A 13,883-nucleotide genomic window follows, 5' to 3' on the forward strand; every position below is an offset into this window, starting at 1 on the left:
CTCCTTTTCCCCTTCCCTAATTATTTCCATATAGGTCATTTTCACAGACAACTGCCTTCTTTGTTATTTTTGTGATTTGGTGGCTGTAGTATGAAAGTCTTCACTGTATTTAGTCCCTCCTCCCCAAAAAGCATGCCTAAGTTAGGTGCCCCTTTTTGTATTCATGCTACAATTCAATCTTTAAAGTAAGAAAGCATCAGAGGCACCCCTAAATTAATTGAAAGCTCGTCTTTCATTGCATTAGGGTATTCAAACAATAGAGTGAATTGAAGAGATGTGAAAACAGTTACTTTTCCAAGAAGCAGTCAAAACCAGACAGTAACAGACCTGTCTATATAATAGGAAGCCTGATGAAAGAATACTAATGCTTTGAGGAAAATATATTTTAAGCAAAGGTAAAGCAAGGGGGAAAAATCCCCAATCATTTCCCTTTAGGAGCTTTAAACTTTTCAAATCATTCTAACAAAGTCATCTAGAAAACAATCTTTTAAAAATCCCTTTGATGTACATAACTGCAAGATTCCTTCTGGGCTTCCTTTTTAATTCAGTCTTCCTAGTATAAAAAGCCCAGTCCTACCTCTCTTCATCTCTCTCCCGAGTCACAGGCTACATGATCTCTAATTACCTCCACCCTACGGGCTTCCAAAGATTTACTCCAGTTCTTTCCATCCACCGCAAGCATCACTAACCACAGGCACCAAGCCTGCCTAAAAGTTGTTTGTCAGAAGTGATCATTTTACAAGAGGCTATCCACCAGAATTGGTATTTGTGAGAGGAATACTTATCACGTAGTCTATTCTTGAGTGTGACAATGCCTTGAAACACAGGTACTGTCTGAAACTCACTAACTTATAAGCATGGATTACATCTGCCCAGTACTGAGAGACCGGTTTCAGCCAAAGGTGGTTCTCAAGGAGCTAAGAGATTAAGGTCAACATCTGCTCTAACAGACAGTGGTGCTTGGTGATCTGTTCAATCTCTTACATTTATTACCATAATTGGCTAGATGTGATGGTAGACGGCCATTCCTTTAAAAAAAAAAAAAAAAAGAAAAGAAAAAAGATATTGCTACTGATGTAATGTACTGTTATCTCCTTCAGATTCTTTTACACACTGGGTTAACCCCTGCTGATCGTTTGCTTTTTCATGATAAACTGTGGAAAGAAATATACAGGAAGAACTGCCAAAAGCATTGCTGTGGCAACCAGCTAGCCGTAAAGTTATCTTCCAGTAAAGGGAATGAGGTCCCAGCAGCTGCAGATAGAATTGCACACAATCCGTTTTAGCCGTGATATACTACTGATATAGTCCAAAGTCTTTCAGATACTTAAATTGTTGCACCTTGCAAAGAAAAAAATAAATAAATTCAATGACAGACCATGGTCTTCCCAAAACCTAAGACATGGCTAAAACATAAGGCCTTGTTTTTTCCCTAAGGTAAATAATGGCCTAACTGTGTATCTGTTTAAAATTCATCTAGTCTAACCTGTTTAGGAAAAAGGAAGGTTAAACATTCAGTCAAAAGATGCCAGGTCTATTCCTGTTTATGTAATATGGACCTTGTCTGTACACTTAAAAAATCAGCATTAAATAACTTCAAAGTAAATGCTACCTTTATCATAATTTTTGTTCATCAATGTGCAGTGCTAGTAATGGCGAGCAAGTCACATTGGACCGGAATACGTGAGTGACATCCTTGCTCTGAATCAGCCAAGCTGTATAATGAAAATACCTCTTAATGAAACGCAATGTTCCATTATAATACAGTTTCACTGCAATCACTGTACTTTTGTGTTTGGCATGAGCCAGTCTCCATTATCCTAAGTAGTTAATGTAAGTAGAGCAGATTGTACTCACTAATATGATTTTGCAATCCTTGATAGGATGGGCTGCAGCTCTGAAGAAAATTATTAGTGAGTCAGAGACCATTCACATCCCAACGCTGCTATAATTAGAAACCATCTACATCTCCAAACTGCAGCAATCCTGATCCCGTGGATAACTGAAGCCTGTCTTTTACAGTAACTATAGGCAAGCATGGCAAATATGAATAAAAACTCATTTTATATGCCGGTAATATTTACACAGTTCTGAAAATGCATCTCACACAACACTAATCCTTAAAGATATCACAGGTTTTTAGCACAGATCATAGCCCCCAAATATAGTGTAAACTGATAAAGAACAAATCTTACAGATTCACACAAAGGCTTTTTCTGTTAATGCACGTTTGAACGAAGTTACGAGCAGAGGTATATTTAGGTTAAAATCCATCTGAATTTGAGAGGCTTTGCACAAAAACTCCCAAATAAATTTTGAGATCTACATACTACATCAGCATCTCAAAATGCACAGATTTGTGATGGTGTCAACTCCTAGCACATTAAAAAATATTTATTTAAGTGACAGAGATTAACCTCCTTTATTTCATGACGGGAAAAACAAAATACACTCGCCATCCCTTACCTTGCTGTAGAATTAATAAAAACTTTAGAAATCCACCTAACACTACTTCCAGCACTTAAGAATGACATTATAATTACTGCTCATAAGCACAAATTAAATCAAAGAAACCTTGAGTTTCTATACAAATTCACCTTCTGGTTATAGATCCCATGTAGGTTATTCTACCTTCCAGAGAAACTTTCATTCCTTGGAAAAAAAAAAAAAAAGGGCTAACATTTCATTGGGGCTTTAGTTTACACCATGTTAAATCCTCTAGGCAGCCAATACAGAAGTGAGGCAATAAAAAGGCACACAAAACAAGCAGGGAGGTAATAGTACACAACACTTCCCTTTGTACATTTTTGTATGCCGTGTGTACTTCACAAAGATCTGAGGTCTTGTGGTTTACAGCACTGCCTGCACTGTTTGGCCCTTTATTTGGGATGAGAAGCATTTTAAGGTTTCGCTTGAGCTCCCTCAGAAGCTTCTTCAGAAGCTTCTTCAGGAAACTTCTGTGGTATACACGTTGTTTAGTATGCAATGGAGAATTTCATTATTTTGTAGCCTGTGTATTGGTTCAGACACTGTTTTCATCATTATGGACCAGCATGTATTTCATGCACACTTAAAGTGGTTCTTCCAGTTGAGTCTTCTCTGAAAGAAATCTAGTTTGCATGGACGAAGACATTTTGCATTCAAAACCAAAATGTCAAAATTTGGGATGAACACTGAGCTTGTTTTAAAACAAACATCCAAACAAAATAAAAAAGGTAAACTCAACCTACATCCACTTTTACAAACTATAATCTTGCAAGTGTGTTCGAGGTCAACCAAAACAGTTAATAGAAGAAAAACAGAATAAACATACCTCACTATAGCGCACTACAAATAGCTTCTTTTGCGTAGTTGTTTTTGTTGTTGTTGGTTGGTTGGTTGGTTGGTTTTTTTTTGCATCCACAGCCAAAACATGGGAATTTCACTGAGGACTGCATATTCAGCACTGAATAACCAAACTTTCAAACAGAAATAAGTAATGGTACTGTTCATTAATTTTAAGTATCAAATTTGTGTGAGTTATGTGATTCCATAATCAAGAGACTTGGATAGTCCTTGGCTTTCATAATGTGCAGTTTTGCAAATAATACATTCATGTGACTATTTGTGTTCAAAATTCATAAATATATGGATCTCACAAAAAGAAAGCTCTCCTTTTATCCAGAACATGTTTTCACAGATCTCTTCCTTCAATTTCAATTTGGAAAGATACAGCAAATAACAAACACACACAAACAAAAAAAAATCTGGAAGATAAAGAAAATATAACTCCTTGACCCAAAACACAAACACATCTTACATCAAAACCAAAAATTAGAAGATATGAATAAAGTTTCCATCTTAATTACCTATAAAAACATTTTTATGTACATGTTTAAATGCTACTTAGATTATACCTTAAATAGCTATTACAATTATACTAAGTAGTTCTTATTGATACACATCCAATTACATAATCTCTTTATATTTGCACAACTACACAATACATTTTGTTGCAACACATTTACTTGTGAATAATCTTTATTATTGTCAAACCTATTAGTGTTTATTGAGCCAAGATGAAATGGCACTGCAATATGAATTTTAAAAGTTTGGAGTACAGCATATAAATAGCAAGGAGCAAGGTGCAAGACTTCCTTCTGGATTATTAATGATTTCTATTACCTCAAAGTTGACACAGATTGGGCTCTCTTCAATTGTTTCATATGACTGTATTTTTTTTATTATTATTTTGTAAGTGTGAGGTAGTACCGAACCCAGATCTCCAGTCTAATGCTCAGTAGAATTCAGCCTTCCCTCTCCACAGATCTCATTACTTACTTTAGATTGCCAAACATACTCCTTAGAAAACATGATTTCCAGAAAAGAGACACACTATCAAAAATAACATCTCAAAAAAAAAAAAAGAGGTCTTCCTAGAGATATACTTAGTTGCAAGAAGTAAGGTTTGACAAAGATTCATGTTTAAAGAAGCTGCACCCATCAGTATTCAAAGGCAAATACAGATAAACCAAGTACCATCTGCTGAATTAACATGCAGACATAACTCTGCTGTATCAAAAATAATCTCGTGACTTCTTCATCGTCCTACGTATATACTCATAGGTAAGATACAATGCATGAAAACAGACAACTTTGAAAGATCTCTTCAGAGAGCCTGCAAACAAATCAGTTTTTTAACACTACTTTATTCAATTTATGCACCTTCACAACTTTTTTTCTTGTAAACACATAGTGTTTAAACCACTTCTGAAGCTCCAATTCTTGACATTCTAGGGAAGAACAGGACATAACAGAAAAAAAAGAAAAGAGAAAACACAAAACATACAGAGCTCCCCCAACTACCAGACTTGAACGCTTTTAAGTGAGTAACATGAAGTCTTCCAGACAATTTCTGTCTTGCTGTTTCAGACAACAGTCATGTTTGATACAGCCATGATCTCTAAGCCAAAATCTCCATGATAGAACACACCCCAACATATAATGACTGAAACACCATGACAACTGAAAAATACACCGATTTATAATTTCTATCCAAAACAGTGAATTTTCTTTTGATCCTAAAGACTTGCAGAGAGTTACCTGAAGAGAAAATTAAAAATTTGTTTCACATACAGCTAGTGCTTTTTTGCATTTCTGCTCATTGGTCCAAAATTCTATTTCAGGCACACAAGTCTCTGGCTTATTTTGTATTTCGATTGAAAACTCATCTCTTAAAAACTTTTTTAATTAGCACTCCTTTCAAGTTGTATAATTGTTAATTAGTTGTTCACTGTTAATTTTAAGTTTGCTGGCACAGAGCTTCAAGACTTTATAAATAGCCCTCTGCATACTGATTTGTATTGTAATGCGATAAATCTAGCAGACCAGACACACTCAGCAGTGAGGGGAGCAGCATACTTCTGAAAGCAATTTCACTAATAAATTGTACAGATTACAAACTCAGTAAAAAATAATTATATTAATAGCAAATAATATAGATCAACTTATTCAAGTTATTACAATTTATACTAATATGCTGTAGTAGTAGTCACACGTCCTAATCAGGATTGGGTCCAACAGCATCAACTGCTTTTCAAACACAGAGAGGCCTTCTGGAAGGGGCTGTAAACATAAAGAAAGAGGAACAAGTGACAAATTAGATGCAGTGCAATAGTTCACATAGTGGGACTTTTCTTCTTCTCATGAAGAAACAGCATGGCAAATGGCATGAATGTGACAGGCAACATACACAAGGAAGAGAGATTAACATGGGGGCAGAAGAGTCACAGATCCCTGTCTGCAAACGCATGGATCTGAAGTACAGTAGAGCAGCTCCTGTCTGGACTTTTAGAAGGCTTTCCCTTCGAAAGAATAGGTGAGAAGCTAGGAACTTTTGATGGAGAATCTAAATGATGGGCAATAAAGGCTGGAAATTTGGGTACTGAAGGTGGGAATTTGGTATAAAACACATGAAAATGGCCAGGAACACCAACATGAAAAGGTATCTAAAAAGGTCAGTACTAAATTGTGAAAAGCCTTGAAGGGCAAGAGTCAGATGCAGAAGTGGGGGGAATGATCATGGGGTAGATGTGCCAAAATTAATGAGAAAGGAAAACAATTCCATCAGTTGTACTCTGAACTGATTTTCAGAAGACAAAATGATTAGAAGAAACATTGAAGGGCAGTACATTAACAATATTATACAGAAAGATATCTGAATGTGCTAACACAATATAGACATAAGTAACTGGAAAACTGAAGTCCGTTAATAAGGAAGGAAGAAGAGTTTAGGGAAGGACAAACACATCAATCCTGAATTGCTGGAACCTGATATCAAGAAGAGATAGCAGAATATCCATGCTGGAAGACCAACACAAGTTCAAACTGAGCAGAAAAACTGCAATTTAATAGCATATGCTTTAGATTGAACTTTTAATACATTATTTAACTTTTTGACACACAACTTTTCTTGGTATCTCACAGTGATGAAAATCTGCCTTCTTTACTGCCATACAAAATCCACTGTAAAAGTGGAAAAAGTTTTAGCATCTGTAGCTTTTACAGATTCTTACAGCACACATGTGTACTCATTCACACGTGTACTCTTCTGAATATCAGTATTTAATCTGCATGCTTGCAAGCAGCTCCAACTTCCAAATTGTAAATATCAAAGCCAACGGAAGGCACTCTCCTGAATATCATTTCATAAGTCTAGTAGAAAAGAATGCCCATACAGATGCAAAATCCCCATACAGATTAAATGGTGATGCCAGCAGTTAACAGCATGGTTTGCCATTCCTGCCCTTTGTTTGAACTGTTAACGTTCTCATTGACACTGCAGACTACACTGCCTGTGTTGCTAACATGAGTATGTGTTAGCTGCCCTCAGAGTTTGTAACTTCCATCGATTATCTTGAACTTCTTATAGCAGAAAGGCCTTCCAAAAGATTTTTGCCAGAGCAGTTTTAAGTACTGTAGAGCAGTGGCTAAAATACTGTCACTACTGTCTTTGCTGGGCATAAATAAATAAAAGACTTATGGATAAATAAAAGACTTCCTTCTCCAAAATTAACATTTTAATAACCACTTATTTCTAATACTTCAAATATCAACACACAAATAGACAGACGAATGTGCTAAACTTACAAAATTGTAAGACACTACCAAGTGTATGTATGTTACTCCCTCTACTGGAAGAAGTCCATATAGTTATTCTCCGTGCTGCAATTGCCAGCCTACAAAGTACACACATACTATTTTTGTCTCAAAACTGATTTTTTATCATTTATGATTCAGCTTAGCTACATAAAATGTCTGTCTATGATGCACTCATTTGCTTAACCCAAGAGTAATAGATCTCAACTTTGGAAAAAAAATTTTGAATGCCAAAGGCGAAGGCACAAGTCTGACTAGTGCACAACCCAGTAAAAATACTGCACAAAAACATACCTTTCTTGAAAGCCAGAGTTTTACTCATGTCTCACAACACGACATGCTTTCACCATGCTCAACTAGCCTTCCTGACAGGCAGACAGAAGGTTTTCTTCTCCCTTCCCTGCTTCTTCCCAGTAGTCTCACCTGCTTGCAGGAGGCAGCATTCAAAGTACAATCCTGCTTTATCATGCAGAGTCATGTTTTAGGTAGCCCCTGTGTGGGCACATGAAAAGGACATTATTCCTGAGACCTATGCAGGAAATAAGGGATTTCTAAACTCTTTCATTAAGCAAAACAGCCATACTTTCTCCCCTGGGACCACCCCTGCTATAGCTCACTTGATGAACTCTTGAAGGCATTTTGATGGTGATGTATATAGTCTTGAATATTCTATTATAAAAATTCTAAGAACCTTTTTGCTATTTAATATGACCTTGGAGCTTACATAAACAGCCATGCATTAGTCCAAGATACCTGTGCAATTACAAGAATTAAACCCAAAATATATTGACAGCATTCCCTCAAAAAGGCAAGGCAGTAACTCTATAATGTCATCAACTTAATTCGAAAATATCGTGACCAAGAACACAATTTGTTTTGCAGTAAAGAGGTTATCGCTAATTATGTATTACAAGAAGGAGAAATTTTTTAGGAGTTCTGAGAATTGGAAATCTCAGAAACCCATAGTATAAAGGTGTATAATAGTCTAGTGGCTCTGCTACAGCCTTTACACTCCTAGTTATCTTCTTTACCTAATCTTTGTATTTCTAACTTTTGATTCTCTTGGCAACCTTTTCTGTATTCAGTACTTATTTTGGTTTGACTAATGCATTAGAAAGATAACACAACACCTTAAGCATGCTGTAAAAATTCCACCAGGTGGCACCTAAAGACAGCATAACCCACTGCTTTAGCATTAGTAGCACACAGTTGTTTGTACTGTAAGGTAATAAAAGGAACCTTTTCTTTATGCCATGATTTTAGCATCTAGCATACAAAACCATGAACCACTGTGATTCACTAATACACGTTTTAAGAAAATAGAAATGTTCATAAGTTTTATATTTTATCAAATGAAACAAACAATGAAAGAAAAGAATGAATAAACTAAACAAATTTAAGTTTGGGCTTTAAAATCACGAGAATCTTACTGGTTTTCAAGCACCCCATCTTGTTCATCTATATGAACATCTATATGTATACACTTACACTTTGATATACTTGTGTTTTGTGTTTTCCTAACGAAAGCTAAGCAATAACATTTTACATGTTTACATTTAATTTTTACAGAGGTGATGAAGCAATGGTGTACTTGACAGTACAACAGCAAGACAACAGTTACTATAAAATGTTGACCATAGTGACAGAAAAGGCTTGAGGAAAACAAAAGTCCAAATCCAATTATTTGAACTGTTACTAATTTAAAAGTATGATAATATTACCCCAAATACAAAGTGAATTTATCAATAAAAGGGATCTAAACTAGATTTGCCTACAAGGAGCATAAACAGACTGAATTCAAATACAACAGAATCATGTCTGTTAAAGTATTTGTTTGTTTCATGCTCACAGCTAAACAGAAACTGACATTAGGATCGGTAAGTGGAAGCACTGGGCCTCCTGCTGGTTTTAAAAGTAAAACTCCTTGCAAATTCTGCATAAGCACTGTTTTGCTTTCAAATACTTCTCACAAAGACCAAGATAAGGAAGGGTTACTGACTTTTAGTGTACACCACCTCCTCCCCCTAGCCCCCAAAGAGAGACACTTACAGTTACTGTGTCCATTTAATGCTTGAATTCTCTCCTCATGTTGTCACATAGAATCAACCATACAGGTGATTCTTCTCTAATCCACTAAGAATGGAAAAATATACGTTATCAGACTTACTTCAAATATGCATGTTTCATTCATAAAATACACAACCTGTACCTGTACTGACACTGACATATTAATGGTGTAAGCAAATTGTATATATCACAATCAATTTCGCCTCTAACAGCACATTCCCTAAACAGTGCACATGAAAATAAAATGCTGAATGATTTCTGCAACTCTCTCTGCTCCTAGTTTTTCAAGGCACTGACTGTGACTCTCACGATAGCTAAGGTCTATAGATCTGCTAAATTTCAAAAACAAACAAAGCAAAATGACAACAAAAACCACCCTTCACATCAGTATCAGCTCACAGCACAGTGCACTGCACCTAAGTATATGGAAGCCTGCTTCTAGAAAGAGGCAGTATCAAGCTTCCCGTTTTATGCAAGGGAAATCTTTAAAAACACAATTTACTCCAGGGCATGTAGCAGTCCCTCACGGCTGTGTATTGCTGAAGTCTGCTCAGGCCTGCATTAGCACTGAAGTGGGATTTTCACTTCATTTTAAGTGAATTTACTGCTCGTATGTAACCTCCACAGCCCCTACAGTCACTAGCTGGCTACCAACAGTGTTAGTACAGCACCTCTCTTGTTAGGATTGTCCAGAACACCTCAAAATGCCTCAAAATCCACTTGGAAGCTCTCCTGCAGAAAGCCTGAGGGTCCTTTCGGCCTGCTTCGGGCTCCCCAGCAGGCAGCAATGCCCCCAGCAGCTGCCTGGGGCTGGCGGGGGACACAACGTTCCCTGGAAATACAGGGAAGATTAAAAGAACGGTTTCCTGTGAAATAGCAGAGAGCCAGACAGGGCTACAACAGGTCTCATTCCCAAATCCAAGCGAAATCACAGGTTTTCATGGAAGACAAAAATCCTGAAGACCCGACACGGTGGGCCTGAGCTCTACGCGAGGACGCGCCCTGAAGACGACATTTTGTGTCCTCAGTGGCATCGTCCCATCCTCAAAGCCTGGATCCCCCACTGGCGTGCAGCTTGAGAGCTAACTGCTGACAGCCGCTGTTCAGGACAACACTTTCCTCAGCTCTTTTAACAAACACTGTTTTCAGAGCCTAACGCAGCCCTGAAACACCCCGCCACAGGCCCAGAAACCCAACTGCTCGGTCAAACACCCAGCCCTCTGCAAGCAATTTCTGTCGCGATGCTTGAGCCGAACTCGTGCTCTGCACGCTTACACCCGTGTCTCAAACGCCCTTGGCAGCCTGTGCCACAGGAAAGAGATACAAATCACGCTGCAAGCCTGCCCGCTGCCTTCACTCTCCGCCAAGAATTCTGGCCTTCCCCCAGGAAGCGCCGGTTGCCGCGGAGGGCGGCGGGCGGCCCCTCGCAGAGGGCGGGCGGCCTTACCGGCACTCCCGGGCTCCGCAGCGCCCCGGCGTCGCTCCTCGCGTCTGTGCAGGCACTTCCAGGCACCGTCCGGGCCCGCCCCGGTACCCACACACGGCCGCCGGCCGTGCGAGGACTCGCGGCTCGACCTCCCCCGGCGCCGGCGGCCGCTGAGGGGAGCCGAGCTCCCCGTCGAGATGGGACGAGGGCAGCGGGCCGGCGCGGCGCCCGGCATGGAGGGCGGCCGGTCCCGGCCGAGCCGACTCGAGCCCGGCTGTCTCCGGGACAACCGCCGTTGGCGGCCGCGGCCGGGCGGACAGGCGGCGCCATGAGCGAGCAGCCCCCTCCGCGGCCCCTCTACTTCCCCCCCTTCCACGACCGCGCCGAGGCCGGCGCTCCCCCGGCCGAAGGCGGCGGCCCGCGGAAGCTCTTGGCGGCCGTGTGCGGGCCGTGGCAGTCCCCGCCGGCCGCTGTGGCGCCCCGCTGGCCCGCGGGGCTGGCGCCCATCGCCTACGAGCCGCTGCGTTTCTTCTGCCCCGCGGCGGCGGAGGAGAGCGCGGTCGCGGCGCGGCGGCCCGGGGAGCAGCCGCAGCTGGAGGGCGAGATCTGCGAGCTGGGCATCCGCCTCAAGGAGCTGGAGCTGCTGGCGCTCGTCGGCGACGGCTTCGACCCGCAGCAGTGTGCGTCCCCCCGGGGCGGGCAACCCGGGGTTAACGGGTGTCGGCGGGAAGGCCAGGCCACTAAAACCGACGGGGGTTCATCCCTTCAGAAGTTAGGCACTTCTAGCAACGAGGCCCTGCGGCTGTAGAGCATCCCTGATGTAAAGCAAAGGCCAGTGACGACCGCAGATGGTCGAAGGCTTCGGGGAAAGTGTGAAATGAGTTGGGCGTTTTAGTATCAAAACCTACCGGACACGAAGGAAACACGGGAGATAAAGCAGCTCAGCACCTAGTGCTTATGGAGGGTGTCAGTACTGAAGGTACACTGTCGGTACACCAAGGCCACAGGCTGCCAGTCCCAACACTCGCCCAACTGCAATGGTTACAGGAGCCCAGGAGTGAAAGGCACTGAAAGGAAGACCTCAAAGCAACTGTGATACATAGTTTGCATACGTTACTTTCCAGAACAGGAAATTAATATTTTTTTCCTTTGTCATAGCAATACCTACCTTTTTCCAGTTTAATACCTGTTATTTTCAATACGTGTGAGAAACTAGTTTACAGGTATTTGCTAAACAAGACACACTATGGAAAGTTACTAGTTTGCTCAACAAATTATTTATTTTTCTTAAAAGTCTTGTAAACTATTAATGATAACATTAATGACAAATTATGTTTCATTCCTGTTTAGATAAACTTCTGAAGGCGCTGAAAGAAGAAAAGATAAAAGGCATGAAAGCAAGGCAGAAACTGAAGAAACAGCCACCAACATGATGAAGATTATTTGGGCTGGATGTTCTGTTACTACGGAGTATTTTAATGGATCTTCACTATAATTTTTCTACTTATTACATGCTATTCTCTTACTGAATTAAAAAAATACAGTATATTGTCTTGTTGACTTTTTTGTATGTCATTTCTCTGGTACTAGATATTGAGAATGCTGGTATGCATTTTACATTTCTTTCTCCGAGTACTATAGACAAACGGTGGATAGTATTTTCTTCAAAAACACTAAGAAATTAATACTGCTGATATCAGGATTCCCACCAGTCCAACAATGAGGTTCAGGATACGGGTAGCAGCGAAACAGGAATTCTAATATAAAATATGTTTGTATTTTGTTATTAATTACAAGTAAGTGCAACTGAGAGTAAATAGATATGCTTAGAAGCCCCATGCCTGTAAGGGAGCTTTAGAAAACTACCTTCATGGTAGCATAAAAATCTGTTACAAACAAGCATAGCTTATTGTCTTAAATGTTCCACCGAAGTGTTGAAGTTATGGCTTAAGTTAGTTTTTAACAGAACAGTTGTAAAACATTGAATTTCAACTAACATTTTACTATTATTTTAGGATGAATGGTGCTTAGGCTGAAGTCTGAGGCAGTTTTAGGAATGACAACATCTTTATGTTTGGAAGGATTTAAGAGAAAATGGGCAGAGACAGCAATAACAGACTAAAGATCTGGAGAGCATCTGCCATGTAAAAAAGTAATGCCATGTATAGCATTGAGAATAAGTAAACAGGCTTATCAGACTGATAATGGGTTTTGGTAGATAATTGCTTTTTCTTGTTCTAATTCAAGAGCAGTAGGTGGCAGTATGAAATAATGGTGAATAGTTACCACCCCTGAAGCTATCATATTTTCACAACTTTTTTTAAAAAAAGAACAGTATTTCAATCTGTTTTTTTAAATTGCATTAGAGTTGCTCAACTGTGAAGCATTTTAGCACGATACGATATCAAAATACTATTTCCTATTACTGTTTATTCCCAGCATTGAATCTTCTACTGTCTTATTCTTTCCAGATAGATTTTGATCTATCCCACAGAGGGTTTATATTAAGAAATAAAAAAAATAAAAAATCCAGTTTATAACTTCCATTTGTCAGTCACCGAACTATAATAATCACATTTTATCAGAAAAGCTAGGAAATCTTAAACAGAATCATACCATCCACAATTGCCATTGTCATCCTGGGGTCTTTACCAATATACCAATTCACAATTTCAGCTGCTAATCAATATGCTTTTTAATGAAACAAAGCAATAGTTTTCAGATGCTTCGATCTTTGAAATGTGCTGGATGGAGCTGGGATCTCTTTGAAAAGTGCTGGATGGAGCTGGGATCCTGAGAGTGCAGCTGTGCTCAAGGCACAGTGCCCCCAGGGCCCCAGCGTGGGCTGTGGTGTCCAGGGCTGGGGCAGCGTGACAAGGACAGGTCTGGGCCAATGTTGTGTGCCAGGCAGGATGAGGTGAGGAACCAAGTCCAGGAAGCCCAGGGACAGGACTGGTTATGAGACCACCGCTAACACAGGTCCACGGAGGGCCTCACCCAGGCAGCCCCACAACCTAGAAGCCCTGCCACAGGCCTGGGCCTACCTGCAACATAGCCCAGGCCAGGAGCCATAGCCCCAGGGGCTCCAAGGCCACCTGGACAGAAAATCCCTGGTGGATATCCCCAAGGAGCTTGGTCAGGGCACTTACAGAATCATAGAATTAATCATAGAATGGTTTGAGTTAGAAGGGACCTTAAAGATCATCTAGTTCCAACGCCCCTGCTGTGGGACACCTCCCACCAGACCAGGTTG

The 13,883-nt window shown here is 40.3% G+C and overlaps 1 protein-coding gene and 1 long non-coding RNA gene across 3 annotated transcripts; one reads left to right on the forward strand and one right to left on the reverse strand.

Moving 5' to 3' along the window:
- Positions 1–4,668: 4,668 nt before the first annotated feature.
- Positions 4,669–10,587, reverse strand: LOC118249896 (uncharacterized). 2 transcript variants are annotated; one of them, XR_007708325.1, is made up of 4 exons: positions 10,480–10,587; positions 9,187–9,270; positions 7,432–7,629; positions 4,669–5,604 (listed from the first exon to the last, which is right to left on the reverse strand). It is a non-coding gene; the product is annotated as an uncharacterized LOC118249896 (long non-coding RNA). The 2 variants fall into 2 exon arrangements; XR_004779245.2 differs by lacking the exon at positions 10,480–10,587 and adding an exon at positions 9,876–10,036.
- Positions 10,588–10,657: 70 nt separating this feature from the next.
- C5H11orf91 (chromosome 5 C11orf91 homolog) lies at positions 10,658–13,011 on the forward strand. The gene is made up of 2 exons (XM_035550393.2): positions 10,658–11,310; positions 11,981–13,011. Exons 1-2 carry the CDS (start codon positions 10,959–10,961, stop codon positions 12,061–12,063), a joined length of 435 nt encoding a protein of 144 aa, XP_035406286.1. The 5' UTR covers positions 10,658–10,958; the 3' UTR covers positions 12,064–13,011.
- The last annotated feature ends 872 nt before the right edge of the window (positions 13,012–13,883 follow it).

Source organism: Cygnus atratus, chromosome 5, assembly GCF_013377495.2.
Source record: "Cygnus atratus isolate AKBS03 ecotype Queensland, Australia chromosome 5, CAtr_DNAZoo_HiC_assembly, whole genome shotgun sequence".
NCBI lineage: Eukaryota > Metazoa > Chordata > Aves > Anseriformes > Anatidae > Cygnus > Cygnus atratus.